Source organism: Pteropus vampyrus, unplaced genomic scaffold (genome assembly GCF_000151845.1).
Source record: "Pteropus vampyrus isolate Shadow unplaced genomic scaffold, Pvam_2.0 Scaffold106, whole genome shotgun sequence".
In the NCBI taxonomy this organism is placed as follows: Eukaryota; Metazoa; Chordata; class Mammalia; order Chiroptera; family Pteropodidae; genus Pteropus; species Pteropus vampyrus.
In genome coordinates this window covers 4,816,045-4,833,553 of record NW_011888887.1, presented here as the reverse complement: position 1 = coordinate 4,833,553, position 17,509 = coordinate 4,816,045, and the positions used below count along the sequence as shown (strand labels likewise).

General features: G+C 35.8%; 1 protein-coding gene across 2 annotated transcripts in view; it reads right to left on the bottom strand.

Moving 5' to 3' along the window:
• CAMK4 (calcium/calmodulin dependent protein kinase IV) overlaps positions 1-17,509 on the bottom strand; it is a 188,841-nt gene that overhangs the window by 39,241 nt on the left and 132,091 nt on the right. For both annotated transcript variants that reach the window (XM_011365157.2, XM_023533629.1), the window contains exon 5: positions 9,908-9,980. In XM_011365157.2, coding sequence (XP_011363459.1) covers positions 9,908-9,980 — 73 coding nt within the window. The remainder of the gene's footprint in view (positions 1-9,907; positions 9,981-17,509) is intronic.

The following is a 17,509-nucleotide window of genomic DNA, read 5'->3' as shown; positions in this document are numbered from 1 at the left end:
AGTGTGGGTGGAATCTATTAATATAGTGAGGTAGCATTTGTATGACTATATTAACTTAAATGACAAAAGGGAGATTACTCAGGTAAGCTTAACCAAATCACACGTGCCTTTGAAAAGCAGAGAGTTTTCTCTGGTTGGCTGTAGAAAAAGAAGTCAGGACTTGGAAGCACTTTAGCTGGCTTTGACATGGAGGAAGGTATGTGCCAAGGTATGTAGGCAGCCTTCAGGAGCTGAGGGCAGCCCCTGGTAGACAGGCAGTGAGGAAACAGGGACCTTGGTTATACAACCACATGGAAGTGAATTTGACCAATGTCCTAAATGACCTTGGAAGCAGAAACTCCAGTTAAGAGCCCAGCTGACCAACATTTTGGTTTCTGCTTAGTGAGACTCTAAGCAGAGAACCCACTACAGCCCACTGGACTTCAGACATAAAGACCTGTGATATAATGAGTTATTTTAAGCTGCTCTTAAAACTAATAGAAGACAAATATGCTGAGTATTTTGCAGTTAGCAAGTGATAAACATAAATATAAACTCTTGGCACACAAGTGCCATGTGTCTCTTAGTGACTCCACAGTGGTAGGGACTAAATATATGCTCAAGAAATATTTTTCACTTATTTCATTAGGTGGTGAATGAAAGCATTAAAGAATACATGGATGAAGCAACAAACAATAAGTTGGTCAGTTAAATCATCCAATAAATATTTCTGCAATGCCCAATATATATCAGGAACCATTCTGGATATTGAACACAATACAATGAGGTCCAAGACCTCAGGGAATTTATATTCTAGTTTCAAACAAGGGTTCAAAATTCCATGGACTAGAGTTTCTCATGTTGGAGGAACAGAAAGTCATTGGAGGACCATGGATGAAGTGGAGTGCTATGAATAAAGGCCCATGGAGACAGAGAACACAAGGTCAGCAAGGGGACTTTTTAGATGGGACTTTGAGGGCTACGCATACAGGGTGGGTGTGATGGGGAGATGCTGAGGATTACATGGGAAAATGCTGTGATATGATGTATGCTTTTATCTTATAAATCCCAAATGTCTAAACAAAGTCTTTTAAATATCACAAAGCAAATGTGGGGAAAACCGATGACTACAGAGATGCCAACACAATAATCTCCAACTTGTAGGTGTACTGTATCAAGTTTATAGCTGAAAGTCACACTTGGGTTCAACATATGAAGAAAACAAAGTACAGTTAAATGCGACTCACCCTTGTCTACATTCCAAGTTACGTATGTAATCCATTCATATTCTTATATTTCCCAATATAATTATACAACTTACACATATCTTTTAAAACAATTGAAGTGTTCTATTAAGAAAATCTGAGTTTTGACTATTTTTAAGTGTCCAGAGCACAGATAAGTAGCTCTCTATTTAATCCACCAACTACTTATAACATAGAAGGCAGAGCCCTGATATTCCAGCAAAATTTTATGGATTGATAATATGTGGAAAAGTACTTTCTTAAAAAAGTGACTAGAGCAGCCTCTGTAAACTTTAAACAAAATAAATAATCAGGAGAAAACACTGAGGTCATGAATCATGGAAGATTAATATTAAATATATGGCATAACAAATGCATTAGAATTATACCACGTTTCTTTCATGAGCTAATAAAGGGCTTTAAATTACATTTAGAAAAGGCAGAATCATAAAGTGTACACTAGAACACTGGGATGAGGAAGGGTCGTCTTGTCTTAGGTCAAGACAACATTTTGAACCTTCCAGTGGTTACTGAAATTTTTCTTAAAGTATGTAAAAAAGTTAACAAGAATTGTTAGGATGTCTAGCACTGCATACAGTGCAATGGTGTTCACAGTACTTGGGATCTTTGGATGGCAGTGATTCTCTGGAATTTACAAGGTAATGACTGGTGAGAAGAGAAAGGAAGAGGAAGGAAAAGAGTTTGAAAATGAGGGAGACAGGACAGACTAAGGGGAAAATTCCACTTAGATGCATGGAAAATTGCGTGAAAGTGTTTTTTGTAGTCACATTATCTAGGTATTTAGTGTTATTGGGGCTAGTGCTATGAACTAAATATTTGTGCACACCCCCCACTCCCCCTCGGGATTCATACATTGAATCCCTAATTCCCAACATGATAGTATTTGGAGATGAAGTCTTTGGAGGTAATTACATATAGATGAGGTCATGAGGGTGGAGCCCCCATGATGGGATTAGTGCTCTTATAAGAAGATGAAGAAACCAGAGATAGTGACGTTACAGCAAGAGGATGGCAGTCTGTAAACCACAGAGTCATTCCCTATTCAACCGAAACCTGACAGAATAGCTGTGAATGAACTTCTAAAGACCATAATTGGATTTCATTGACCAATGTCACCATAAAAAAATAATTAATTAATTAAAAAAATAAAGACCATAATCCAAGGACATCGAACCAGAATCAGGTCACATCTACTCGTAACCTCGTGTCTCTGACACTTCGATGAGTTGTTGCTAAAGCGAAGACAATCTCAAGGTGTTTCCTTCCAAAAAGATAACTTAGATGTTATTTTTTAGCCTCTTTTCTCTTGTTAAATCCTTGCAGGCAGGATTGTGCCCCATGTTTATTTTCTATAGCTCTCCTCAGGAACTATAATGAATGTATGCTGTACGTGGTGATCACAGTCATCCTGAACTAGAGGCTTTGGTTGGTCTCTTAAAATGTTTGTCATTTTTGCTGTTGTTTTATTCATCTTGAGTTCCCAGCTAGAGAAGAGGGAAAAGAAGAGCATAAAAAGAAAAAAAATGTAGGAGAAGGAAACAGGAATAGAAGAAAAAGAGGTCTTGAGAGGAACTGTGAGACTGGATGGAAAAGAATGGAATAAAACCTCAGAGAGCAAGGGGAGAAGAGAGAATGCAGTGCTAAGTGTTAATAAAGAGAGAAAGTTTGATGAGAAGTTCTTATTAACCTTTTAAATCCTTTTATCTGCATCTTCTCTGCTCTAGATTATTCTTTATAATCTCCAAGTCTTCTCATTTGTAACATTTATAAATACCAACAGCGAAGATCCAAGGGGAACCCTGGGCTTAGTTGGTTAGCATGTTTCATTCATAGAATCACAAACCATATCCCTTCAGATACTTTTCATCTCTTGACTGGACGTTTTCATAACCTCTTAACTGGTCTCACTGCTTTTGAACTTCACGCTGCCATCAAGATAACGATCCCATAGCAAAAGGCCCTCAAGGAGTCCTCATCTGCAGAATCCCGTGAACCTCTTTCACTAGTCACGCAAGCCCCTCAGGACAGCTTCCCTGCCTCTCTCTCAAGTCCCAGTTCTCACCATGTATATATACTTTACTTTCTAGCAATATCCAAAGATGAGCATTTCATGCCTTTGCATCTTTAGTCTATGATGTTCCCTAAAAATGTGTCAGAGAAAAGAAGTATTCCTGGAATTCCCTTTCTTTCAGGTCGGCCTCTTAAACGATGATTTTTCCATTAGAATCCAACTCAGATACAATTTCCTCTGGCAAGATTTTTCTGACTCAGTTTCTTTCTAGATATATTAAATAGCTTTCACTCTCTCTGCTGCCTTTAAATCTGCAAAATCAATCAATTGATACACATATGTCATTTTATAGCCATGGGCTTATATGTCTATCTGCCCTATAAACTGGTGAGTTCCTTGATCTCTGTATCCAAGATTCTGGCACATCCCAGAGAATCAATAATAGTTGAATTGAAATGTTGACATCATCCAACATTTACAAAACCCTAAAACAACAAAAGTCATTTAGAATGTAATCATTAACAGGATATTTTATAATAGAAAAATTGGAAAATTCCTGGATATATAGTCCAGAATTTATTGTGATTCTCTTGGTAATCAAAAAAAATAAATAAATAAAATAAAGGCTACTTAGATACCATTCATTGCCAATGATGACTTACAGAAATATTTACTGGGAAAGATACTCCCCATCAGGAATTAGTTTTAGATCTTGAGTTCTCTAATGCTGAGCTATAATTTTCAGAATGTAGATCACTTTTTGTTCCAAATCTTTTTTTTCTGATAAAATGTCTATGCTTTGACTCAGCCACTAGTCTATTTTATTCTATAGTTATAAATCAAAATATTAGTTCTAATATTTAATAGAATTGTTTATTTTGTCTCTGGAAACTGTGATCTCTCATACTTTTTACTGGTAAATTATCATTAGAGTGTTTCAGTGATTTGAGCTTTGCATTAAAATCTATCCTCCAGAGATCAATGTTCAAATGTGAGTGACAAGAAACAAAATCTCCTCAGAAAGAAATGCAAATACCTTAGGAACTGACAAATTTAAAACAAACAACAAAAAACCCACATTTTCTGTTCTAGGCTCTTAATAATTTAATTTTCCTAATCTCTTTATTGACAATAAGTGGGTCCAAGCAGGAACACTATTCACAAAAACAGAACTAGTGTCAGGTGCAAGCTTCTTGTTAATGACCTTAACTTCACTGTCCCTTCAAATCATAATTATTCCTGATTTATCAGTGTGTGGGTATGTGTTTGATATTCAGTGAAATTCAGTTTTTAGAAGTTTGTGGGACCAGAACTTTTTTTTATCTAGGAATATGCCTTTTGTATTCCATTTAGGATAGAAAATACACAACTTGCTCTCACTACAGAATCATTGCTAGCATACACTCACAAGTTTATTCAAGAAGAAATTCAGTACTGTATTGCTTTAAATAATAGGATTTACAATTCAAAGTGGCAGAAATATTGAGACTATTATCCCCTATGAGATATCAAGCAGGAAGGGAATTCCAATTTTGTCTACTTTTTCTCTGCCTTCTTCAACAGTTATGTTCCTCTTGATAATTATAGGACAGCAAAAGCAGTTCCTAGCATCATATGCAGACTCAACTATGCCACTGAAAAAGGAAAGGCATTTCTCTTTTTCAGTGAGAAGCTTTTACTGAGAGGAAGCTTTTCTCAGAACTCCCAAGCAGGTTGCCCATCAGAACTCATCGGTGAGGATCAGGTCATATGCCCTTGCCTAGCTGAAAGGGAAGTTAGGAAAAGTTAAGAAGTTAAGTTAAAAGTTAACTTAAAAACTTAAAGTTAAAAAGTTAAGAAGTGTTGGTATTTTCCATCTTTATTAAGGTAGATTGGTTCTGCCAACAAGGAATAAGAGATCAGGTAGAAGATGGCTTAAACATGTCAAATAATGTAAAGTTGAATAATGTACATATTACCCATTAAACCTATACATGTTATCAAGCATAGTACTTAGTGCTAAATATGGATAGTAATTTATTTTAATGCTACTGCACTTACTTTGATTTCACTGACCTCTAGAACCATCATATGTACATTAATATAGATTATGAACATTTTAGAAGATTGTAGAATACAAACAGAAACTTTGAGGATTTATTTTTGTCTTCAAATAACTTCCTGTACCATTTATTAAGTTGTCTCTTGACTTTAAACCCACTCCTATGTAGTCTACTATGTAAACTGAAAGTTGAACTACAAACCACACTTTCTGCTGGCTCCCTGTCTGGCTCTGCCATTAGAGAGCACTTCGGAGAGAGTGGGAGACGGAAAGAGAATGAAGGGACTTGTTCCCTTCTATTTGCTTTCTGAGTCTGTCTTTCTGCTTATTTTTCTCATGCACCTTAGAAACACGGTTTTTTTTGTTTGTTTGTTTTTTTTTTTTTTTTTACATGGAAGTAGCAGATGATTTCAACAGTAGATGTTGATTCCGATTTGCAGATTTTCCACTGCTCACAGAACCAATCCCAGTGTTCCTCTTCAGTAACACCAGCACTAGCTAGGGAGAATACCACTCTCAAAGGTCTGAGCGCCAGCTTCATGGGCAATTCCTCTGAGCTCAGAGGCAACACACCAAGACCAGCCAATCAGTGAGCTTTTATCACAGTTCTATATAGGGCACTACCATTAAACTTCTAAGTTTTAATCATCTTAATCTTTTCATTTTGTTTCCCCAGTCCAAGAGGACTGCTTCCCAAAGCTGCTATCTTCACAATACCTTAGTTTAGTGTTCTCGTTTTGCTTTTCCAGTTCTTCAATATTTAGTCATCAATTATTTATTACTTGATTCTCTAATAAGCTAAATGTACAGGTTTTTTAAAATTTTACCAAAAGGAACCTGTAATATTTCATCTTTTTCTGCATCCCTATAATCATGTCCACTTACTGTTTTTTTCTTTTTTTGATGTTCAGATACCATATTGATTGTCATAACTTTAAAGGGTTAGATGCTTTTGTCTGTAACTCTTCATCCCTATTATTACAATCTTGAAAACAATTCTAACCAAAAATTTATGTGCTGGGATAGCAGATATATGTAATTGTTTTTCAGCCATTTCCTTGTATTTTATTAAATTCAATATATACTCTATATGTACAAGTTTCTCCAGGCTCTGAAGTCATGGCTTTGAAATTAAAGCATACACAAGAGAACTGTAGCCAGAAAAAGATGGACGGTGGCATCAGGGAGGAAAAGAGGGGAACAGTGATTTTGTTGAAATAGAGGAACAGTAGGATATCAGTGGTAATGAAGAAAGAACTGAAGGTGGTGATAATAGTAAGAGATATCAGAGGAAATGAAATATTCCCTGGTTATCTTTAAAAGTAAATGAAGAAGAAGGGCTTTTAGGTTTGGCATTGTGCTTTATGATAGATGAGGACATGATGACCCTTCCAGAATGTCTGGATTGATCTAGACTTTTTAACTTGGAACTACCTGGAATCCATTTTGAGAAGATAGAACTCACGAAGGCTTAAGGAATTTTCTCCAAGACTAACTGAATGAATTCAAGCCCAAAGGGGGAAACATCTATCAAATACACTTCAAAAACTTTCAAAAATGCTATTTAAAGCTAAAAAGTAGGAGAAAGATTACGGTTGGACAAATACTGTGAAATATTTGGGGCAACAATTGAGATGAAGTGGGGAGGAAGGGAAGGATTGCAAGATTTGTTACCTAAAGGGTATAATTATACCTGCAACATATTTCCCAAGAACTTTTCAATCTTTACATTTTCTGCTTCTGTGCTTTTAAAAACCAGCCTAGATATAATCTTATAAGCATGTGATCCAGACGAAATGTGAGATGTATCACTGATTACTTTCAGTTTCCAACTGTCCTATTTTTTTATAGCTATCTATAGCCGTGTAGTTGACAATAAACTATTTCATAAATGTCAGCCACTTCTCACGTTTTAAATTGCTTGCATTCTACCTGTGAAACACTTAGAGAAATGACTTTAATTTTTTCTCTAAGTTAACCCTTAGTTGTGTAATCAGAGAAAATTTGATTTTTTTATAAGACTTCTTTCAAAGAATGTTTGGCTTGAATGTGGCAATCTACTTCTTAAACTGGAGCTTTATGGAGCTTTGTAAGTATGTAAAATAACAATTTTCTGTTTTAAATTTAGAAAAAATAGTAGACTGCTCAATCTATTCTAGCATGCCTGAAGTAGAATTCTAGTTCCTCTGTTCTATCTGAGGTACCTCTATCTGGAGCATCCCAGCTGGGGGAACTTTTTATTCCTTAATTGGTATAACTCCAATAGGTGGAAAATTCTGATACTAAAAGCACCCATTTATCATCCATTGAATGAGAATAGAGTTCTCTCAATTAGCTCCTCAAGGTACCACTAAATTGAAACATGCCCACTGTGATAAACCAAAAGAATCAAGAGCTGACCTAAATGGATGGTGGCAAGCAGAAAGAACATATTGAAGAAGGTGAGTTTTGAATGACAGGAAAAGAATTAAATGATAGTAAGGGAGCAGAAAAGAATTTCATAAATGGAAGCAAGTTATACAGTTTTATTTTGTATTAGATGAGTAGAAAAATTATAGTAAAGATGTTTCAGTAAACGTGTCGCCATCTAGAGAGACAAAATATAGAGTAGTGCCCATTTCTGACTATTTTAATAAATTTTTCTTTATTTAGTAAATATTTATTGAGCACCTATTACCATCAGTTGTTTTTGATTTTAGTAGTTATCTGGGAGTAGGTGTGTGTATATAGATTTATAACGTCTAAAACATCTTTAGATGATTAAACGGAGTCTGAACATTGCTATGACTTCTATACCTCATCTAATTAGCCTTTTCCACAACAATGTTAGCTTGAAGGTTATGCCTATTTTCCATAAGGAAACTGAGGCTCAGAGGTGATACTGATGAACCTAAGCTTGCTTATCCAGCAACTGAACCCAGCTCTGTTTGACTCCCAAACTACTCTTACCAGCTATATCAGCTGCCAGTCTGATTTTGGTAAAGTGATAGTGGGTAGCTGCCAGCAAGTTAACTGGAGTAGATAATTTGTGGCATATAGTAATAAGAAATGAAGTTTTAAAATAGGTATTTAATAAAGGCATAAAACTGTCATTCTTAAACTTAGAAGTGACAAAATGAAAACAATGATTGCAAAAGAGGATTATAGACTTCTTTAGTTAAAGATAGGAACTGGAATCAAGCGGAAGTATTAAAACAAAAAACAAACAAACAAACAAACATACAAAAAAGGGCGGGCCAGAAAAGGTGATAACATGATAGGAAACAGGATTAGGTTCTCGGACATTTGAAAGAAGATTCAACCAAAGTGGGGAAGGTGGATGTGAGGAGAGAATAACGGAAGAGGTAAGAATCATTCCCAAGCTGACAAGCTCAGGAAACCAGGAATGGTAAATATACTAGGTTTGATAAAAACTCTGGAATGGAGAAGTTCTTTAGTGTATGGTGAGAAAATAAATTCGGTATTCGATATTCATATAATTAGGAGCTGCACTGTGTATTTAGACTATAATTCTATGGCATCTTCTCTAGCTTTTATCTACTCTCAATTCAAACTTTTTATCCCCTATCATAGCAACACCATAACTTGGTGTTGATAGCTCAATATGGATTTGGTAAGATCACAGATCTGTTATTTCAGCAGCCCTATGCAAAGATTGTGAAGGCTTTTTTCGTTTTAATAAGCTAGCTAGATAGAAAGGTCTTTCCTCCCCCCCTTCCTATTTTGGTTGTGGGTAAAATTCACAGGACATGTGCTTGTGTCACTGTGGCTGATTGGTTGATTTCTCAAGATACTGAATAATGACTTTAGTTAGTTTACTGATTGAAATATAGAATAGATATTAATTCTGGGTATATTTTATATAGATGTGTCTCTTTAACACATCCCAACAAATAGCTCCCCTTGGGCCCACTCTACTTATTCAGAGAATAATTTGCTCTAGCTTTATATTCAATAAATGAACCATCAAAGTGTCTAAGCAAATATTTGATACCATTAAATATGTGGGAAAGTTTTCACCAGTTGAGTCTGTTTTATCTAGGCAAATATTTCCTTATTAATTCAATCCAATCTTCTCAAAATTATATATTTTTATAAATGTATGTGCATGTTTCTTTCAACTTACAAAACTTTATTCAACTTTAAAATATTAACTTATATTTTTTCTTTAAAAGTTGTTAGAATTTTCCTTCTAATTTACTTATTTCTTGTCTTGAAAGAAAAATCAGTAAACTCTGTGCTCTAAGGTCTATGTTTATCACAGTGAACCTTCTTCCACTTACCTATCAAACAACAAAAACAAAAAGAAACAAACTCAAGAAATGAAAAAAAAGATACAAGAACAATTCTCGGAACTAAAATCTGATTTGATTTCATAATAATAGAATGGAAATTATTTTAATAAACTTATAGAAGGACTAACTTTCAGAGTTTGAATAATCAATAGAAAATATAAATTTATTGAACATATTCTCTAGTAAACATTTCATGCTGTTTTGCTGCAAATTTTATGACTCATCATAGACACAGACACACACTTCTTATATGATGATGCTGTAAAAGAAAGAGAGAGTACCAGGAATTACACTATTGCTGTCACTTTCTACTTACAGCAACTGCCTCCAGGATTTGTTTAACAGCATCTGCAGCATCTCGTTCACTATAATATCCTTTTTCTACAATCCTAAAAACAAACACACAAACAAAAAACTAAATTAAATTCTTCTCAGACACATGCATTCAGTTGAGTGGATGTTAAAAGAAGTTAATTAAGTTAATGTTAAAGAAGATGCATCCAAACAATTACAATAGGCTGCCATAACATCAGGAAAAAGATTTCCATAAACTTTTAGGCATTCTAAAAATCTTTGGGTTAATTTAGGAAAATGAAAGACATTCATTCTGCGTAGGCTTGAACTGTCCATTCTAACTGAGGACAAAAATTCTTTCTTTTTAAACTTTGTATTGCAAATCATTTAAATTATATACCAAGTAGATGGTTTATGCTATAAACCATCCCATGTAATTGCCACACAGATTCAAAAGTTATTAAATCATGAACAATGTTGTTTTATTTATCCAATTACTTCCTCTCTTTTATTATTTTGAAGCAAATATCATATCATTTCATTCATAAATATTTAAAGAGATATTTCTGTAAGATAAAGGGTCTTTTTAAAAATCATAACTACAATGCCTTTATTACACCTATAAATTAAAACATTTCTTTAATATTATCAAATATGTGGTGTTTCAAATTTCCAGTTGTCTCGGATGTGTTAACATTTGTTGTTTGTTTGTTTGAATCAAAATCTAACTAAAGTCCCGGTAAGGTGCTTCTCTCTGTCTCCCCTCTTCCCCTCTCCCTCTACCTGGTTTTGTTTTCCAAATAAATGGCTTGCTCTTTTTGCATGGATGTGGGCAAGCAATTTTTCTTTTAAGTTATAGTATTTTCTTTTCTTTCTTAATTTCAGGAATGTTTTCCTGAATTAGAATGCTTTGTATTTTTTTCTTCCATTGCTTTGGTTTTCTTCTTTGGGTTGTGCAATTATACATCTATAAAAGTTTTTTACATTTTGACTTATATTGTTCTTTCTTCTGTGATTTTCTTAATTTTAGTTTATTTTGTAATATTAAGTTATAGTTTTATCTATTTTGTGGGCATATTCTTCTGACATGCTTTCACTACCTAAAGGAATCTTATTCTGCTCCTTCTTTACTCTGCTCTTGTAATCATTTTGTATTGAAATTAACTGAGACATTTCTCTGTTGCTGCTTATTTTTAAGCCAAACTGGTGTTCTTTTTTTTTTTTAATTGCAATATAGTCGACATACAATATTATATGAGTCTCAGGTGTACAACGTAGTGATTTGACACTTATATTCCTTACGGTGTGATCCACACTAACTCTAGTAACCATATATCACCATACAAAGTTATTACAATAATATCAACTATTGTACCTGTGCTATATAGTACATCACCATGACTAATTTTATTTTATTTTTTTATAAATTTAGGTTGTACCTCTTATTCTCCTTTACCCTTTTGACAGAGCAATGTGTCAGGGTATCTTTTCTAGTTTCATGGCTCTCGACTTTCTGTTTATTTACATGAAACATTCAAAAAAATGACCTCATACTTTCTGAGACCTTTTCTCCTCTATCTGGAACTTTATTCCCTTGCCACTAGCATCTCGATTCTAATTACTGGAGTCTCTTGCTAACAGTTTCTCCTAAATATGGGGCTTTTTCCCTAAGAGGTTTCCTATATTAATTTCAGGAGTTCATAGGACCTTGACTGCTTTCGATGCTTCAGATCTAACTGTGGGTGTAGGCTTTGCACTTCTCAGAAATTTGGATGCCAAAAAGCACCCACAATTTCAGCAGTTTCTCTTGCTTTGGCCCAACCTGCTTTCCAATGATTTGGAAATTTTGGAGATTTTAGTGTTCTCCTATTCTTAGATCCATCATATGTCCTCTTACTTCTCTTTGCTTCTTCTTACATAGATGCTAAGTCCATGTGACTCTTGGAACTGTCATTATTTGTCTTTATTCACTTGTATTTTAGGCTTCACGGAGATACCTTGTCACCTGATTTTGTTAAAGGTATTGTCTGTGAGTTTTTGATTTTCCTGTGCTAGTTTCACTGTCTATTCTTATGGGGATATTCAAGAAGACGGAAAAACCACTTTTTTGATGCTTCTATTTTACTAGAATTTCAAGAGAAAACACTTTTTGGACAGCAACTATATATTACCAACTTGCAAAAGATGTTTTCAGCTGACAAAAAGTTTGTGGTAAAGACATTTCTGGAAAAGGTCAATTCAAAATATAAGAGACAAAACTTGAACATTTTTGTAATTTTGCATTGATATTTTTCTTTGATTGATAGTTAATTCCTCAAATAGCATAGTTACTTTTCAGAAAGTATCTTTTTAAAAAAATGTTTTAGCAAGAAATAAGTTATCAAAGTAGCTAGTGTTAAAAATTGAATTTAAAATCTATAAAATATTTTTAAAATAGGGGATGGAGGGTGAAGAATGAAGAACAGAACAGATATGACAAAAATAAAAAGATATATTATGAGAAGATACCTCAATGCTCATAATTATCCAGATTCAGAAAAACTATATTGATGCAAAAATTTCAATTATTTTATTTTCTTCATTCAATTACTTAGAACAGGAATCCCCAATTCCTAGGCCACAGACCGGTACCGGTCTGGTCTGTGGTCTGCGGCTTGTTAGGAACTGGGCCGCACAGCAGGAGGCGAACAGCGGGCAAGCAAGCAAAGCTTCATCTGTATTTGCAGCCACTCCCCAGCACTAGCGTCATCGCCTCAGCTACACCTCAGATCATCAAGCATTAGATTCTCATAGGAGCACCGGTCCCTGGTGCCAAAAAGATTGGGGACCGCTGACTTAGAACACTGTCAAGAAACACAAACTCATACTTTTTTCAAAGCATTAAAGATGGGATATCTTTCCCTTCTTTTTTATTTCTTGGAGCGGTTAAGCACCAAAGTGTTAAGCACAAAATGTGGAAATAGATTGCAATATTTAAGAGATTATTGTTAATTGCTTCTTAAGTCAATTTTCATATGACATTTCCTTACAAGAACACACATTTTCCAAGTCATGATTGCGTTACATATAATCTACTTACTAAAAATTTAAAATTATCTTTTTTCCCAATTTTTTTAATTAATTAATTTTTATTATGGTGACATTGGTTAACAAAATCCAGTAAGTTTCAGGTGTACAATTTACCAGTAAGGCATATGTATATTTGCATTGCATTGTGTTAAAATCACCTCTTGAACTATACTTTCTGAACCCTTTTAACTTAGTACGAGAGATGGGGAAAAGAAGGACTACTGTGTCAGAGTACATTGAGAACTTTGGCTACCCTCGTATTGTCCTTGGCCTTTTGCTCTAAACGTGGCCTTTTGTGGTACACCAACCAGCACCTGCTTTCTTCAGTCCTCTTAAAGGAGAGGAGTTGTAACAAAGATGATGGAAAAGAATGGCCAATAGTTAACTTTCTTCCCTACTCCCATTCTCCCAAGAAGAGAATAAAATCAGTTACGTCCTGGCCTACAAAAAATAGTGTAGATTTTTCCTATGCTCAGTCACTAGGTCTAGAGCTTTGTCACAGCTGCTTTATGGTCCCTTCCAGGGGGTACTCCTCGTGGCTTAGTCAAGTAGTGCTCCTTGTGTTGTACAGAGCCAACATGCACAACTACGTGCGGCCTCGCTGATGGGGAACCCTCCTTGTCCGCTAAATATACATGAGCTCTCATGGGCATCCCCACTCCTTGAAGAGGCAGTGTTTCAGCCACTAAACTTTATTCTCTATAGTTTGTTTTATTACAAAGCTTTGGCCTAAATATGGTGTTTATGTATTTTCATTTGAGTTTAAATTAAGGTTAAGTACCTGTGTTCAGTACACGTCCTGTGTGAATGTCTAGGGACTGGCTGGCTGGAAGAGTGAATTTTCTTTGGTGCTGTTTTCAGGTAGGATGGAGGGAAGAGCAGTAGCTTTAAGAAGAACAGATCGTGAAAATTTTACTAATTTCCCATAATATATGTTAAATTAGCAAAATATTTCATCTAATTAATGGAGAGTGTGCAGTCTAACAGATTTTTCATTCATTCATTCAATAAATATTATGGAATGACTATTACATGCTGGGCATTCAGTAGTGAACCAGATATGGCCTTTGCACTCATGGGGTTTCTCTTGGTTTAAGAGAATAATCAACACAATGTGCTATATGCTATGACAGAGGTATTAGAAAATGGCCTGAGAGCTCCTAGAAAGCACAGGTAATCTATTTTGGAGGCCATGCTGGGTGGGAAGAGGATTCCAGAGGTAGCTATATCTCATCTCAGACCTGAATGGTGTAGAGATGTTTTCTAGCTGTGGGAGGGTAGGAGCTGGGGCTGGGATAGGTGTGAGGAGGAGCCTGGAACTGGAGAGGAAGAAGGCTGTTCTAAGAAAAAGGACCAAGACTATGGTGAGAGTGTGAGGATGGGGTAGTGAAATTCAATCAATATTTCTGTCTAATATGAGCCAGTAGTTGCTGAATATATAAAGGATAAGATTTGGGTCTTGCCCCAGACAAGACCACAGATAGTAGAGAAATTATTAACAAAAACACATCATCATAGATGCAATACATGTTATCCTAAGGTTTGTACAGCCAAGGAGTTTATTACTTCTGTTGTCAGAAACATCTCTAGAGTAGACATGTGTGGCAGGAGCACGAAATGTAGGTGCCTTTCCTACCTCAGCTAGGTGTGAACTCTGTACACCATAGCTTGGACCTACCATCAGAATTTGACTGCTTCTCTTCCAGGCTCCTTCTGCTAAAAGGAACTTTGTTCCCAGTTGATTTGTTCATCAGAGTGTCACAGAGTTGGGCTTCTGGAACTCAGACACTCAATTTTAAATATTTTATAGGTTGAGCTACCACCCAAGCCATCCGTGGTTGACTAGAAAGATCAATATAGCAGTGAGAACTTAGAGCTAAGATTATAACTGAAGACATTAATGACCAAGCCAAGGAAAATAAAGTCTTTGCAATCTTTTTCTCTCCATTTAGGCAGAAGGACTACAGTAGATATATTGATCCAATGCCTTCTGCAGGGTATGGTGGCAAAATTCTTAGCCTTCTTACTTAATTGTTGCTTTGATCATCCATGAAGCCGAGCTCCAAGCCTTGCTCATAGTAGGCAATCAATAAATATTTGTGAAATCAATACTAATTTCTAAGTAAACGGATGCCAGAAAAATTTCAGGCTGGATATTTGGATAACTCTTTTGTCTATTTTCCTATCACAGGGAACAAAAGCACTGGACTAGATGGTGATTCTCATCACAGGTACATTGGCCATGAATCCAGTGAAAGAACAGCCATATAGATTCTTCCCATAGCAAAATGCAATAGGTGGAAAGGTAATTGCCGGCCTTAGGAATAAAGTCAGAGTTACATAGTTACAGATACTATTGAGATAATATGAATCTTTTTAGAAACTTATTTGGAACAAAATCGAAGTGATTCAAATTCATCAAAATAGAGTAGTATTTGTTTCATGAAGCAACATAAATTCATATCTAAAATTTAGCTGGAATTTCAAAAAAATTCCCAATGAAATTGAAACATACATATACAGCCAAGAATTTATAGCTTTATGCAGAATATATGAGTGACTTTCATTTAGAAGCAATGAAATATTCAATTGTAGTGGATTTAGAGCTATAAAAATAGGAGGATAATTCTGGTTGATATTTTTGTGTTTTATATTTAAACACTTGTCGGTCTATTTCTCTTCAGATTTAGTAAACTAATTTCTTTTTCATGATTTATAAAATAATAAGAAGACAGTTAAGATGCTACCAGCATCTTAAGATCATTTTCAAAGGCCCAGGGCCAGGTAGTTCATTGCTGTGTTGCAGTTTCATTGTGGGCTGGGATAGAAGACTCAGTGCTGAAAACAAAATCTCTCCCAAAATTTTAATCACAACACTAACCCCAAAAGGCTGCCCTGGAATTCCAGTTCCTACAGGTCTCTCAGTTGCTAACAGGTCTAGCCAACATCTGGAGATCTGGGAAGGAAGCGCAGTGGGGTGTGTTTTCCTAGGCCCCCAGGCTGTGAGTCTCTGGCCCCAGTGGGCCTTCCTGATCCAGACCATGTCTTTTCCTTCCCCTGTTTGCTGTGTTGGCTCACACGTTCCTCTTCTCCACAGTGGCAACCGTTTTCCTCTCATCATTTTAAAATTTTCGAATGAGAAAACAGAGGCAACACCTATTTTTCTCCACGGATTTGCTTCGAAATATGACTTTCATGCATTTGCTTCTGTCATCTTAATTGCTGCAAATTGAATTGAGCACATATCCAGCCTAGCAGTTAGCACAGGCAATGCAGCGCTAATCTGATCAGAGCCCGAGGACTTCAGACTTCCTGGCACGTACATTAGGGGCCCTACTGCTCTTTCCACCAACTGTAGCTTTTTCTCAAATGAAGATGTTATTAGATGACTGTAGGTTTATTCAAGAAAGACAATGGCCTGATAAAAAGATGTACTTTTAAAGAACAGAATGACCTTGGGTAAAATCCCCAAATAACGAGTTTAGAAACCAAGCCTTAAGGGCTGCCAGTACATCATCATGCTGCTCCGTACAAAATTACATTAAAATGAATTCTGCTGTACCCTGGGTAAATCCATAAGCTCCATTTGCTGCTTTTTCTCATTTCATTGATGGCATCTTGGTCTTTATTGAGGCTTTTTCTAAGAACTCTCCCAAAGAGTGTTAAATTCATATACTTAAATAGTTTCAAAAATACTACTACCACCTGTTAAATTGGAAAGCTAAGGAAAGAGTGATGGAATCGTGGATCAATGTGGGTGCATGCCAGAAAGCTGACAGTGCAGGAGAAAGGGGAGGCCAGATCTAATTGTAGACTGGGGAATGAAGGCTGGGGATTCCTAGTCCAATTCTCTCATACTATAAATGAAGTGCCTGACCCAAAGATGTTATATAAATTGCCCAAGAGCACAGTGTTTATTCAATCACTCACTTGCCAAATGTCTAGCAAATGCTTGCTTTCTGCCTAGAACAGCTTCTAAAATGGAGACTAAGGTATGCATATCTAACCCCTGCCAGCATGTCCTGCTCTGGACATCACTTTCCCTTCCCTCTCTCCCTTATCTGGTAATTTTGATTTCTCACTTAAGATTGAGCTCAGAAGATTCTATTTCTCCCTAAAGCCGTGTATGACTTAGAAGACCCCTATTTTATGCCCCATGTACTGTATTTATGCCCCAATTATAGCATTTATCACCCCACATGAATACTTACAGCCAAATTCGTGGCCAATCTCTAGCAAATGCAAAGTATCTCATAATATGTTTTTTGTGTACCGATCCTTATCTACATTTTCTTTTTAGTCCCTTCTCATTTATTTTATTTTTCATCTTGTGATATTGTAGTTGTCTCTATATGCCCTAATACACAATTTTGGTAGTATTAAAAACACAACATTAGGGTCCATATCACATTTTTTACTTCCCCTCTTCTAGACCATGCACTTCCTGAGAATGAAGTCAATGTACTCAGGTTAACATGGTGGTGAGAAGGAAATAAAATGGGCGGTGAAGCTATAATTGTACAGTGAGGCCAGACTGTAAGTGGTCTTGGTTGTC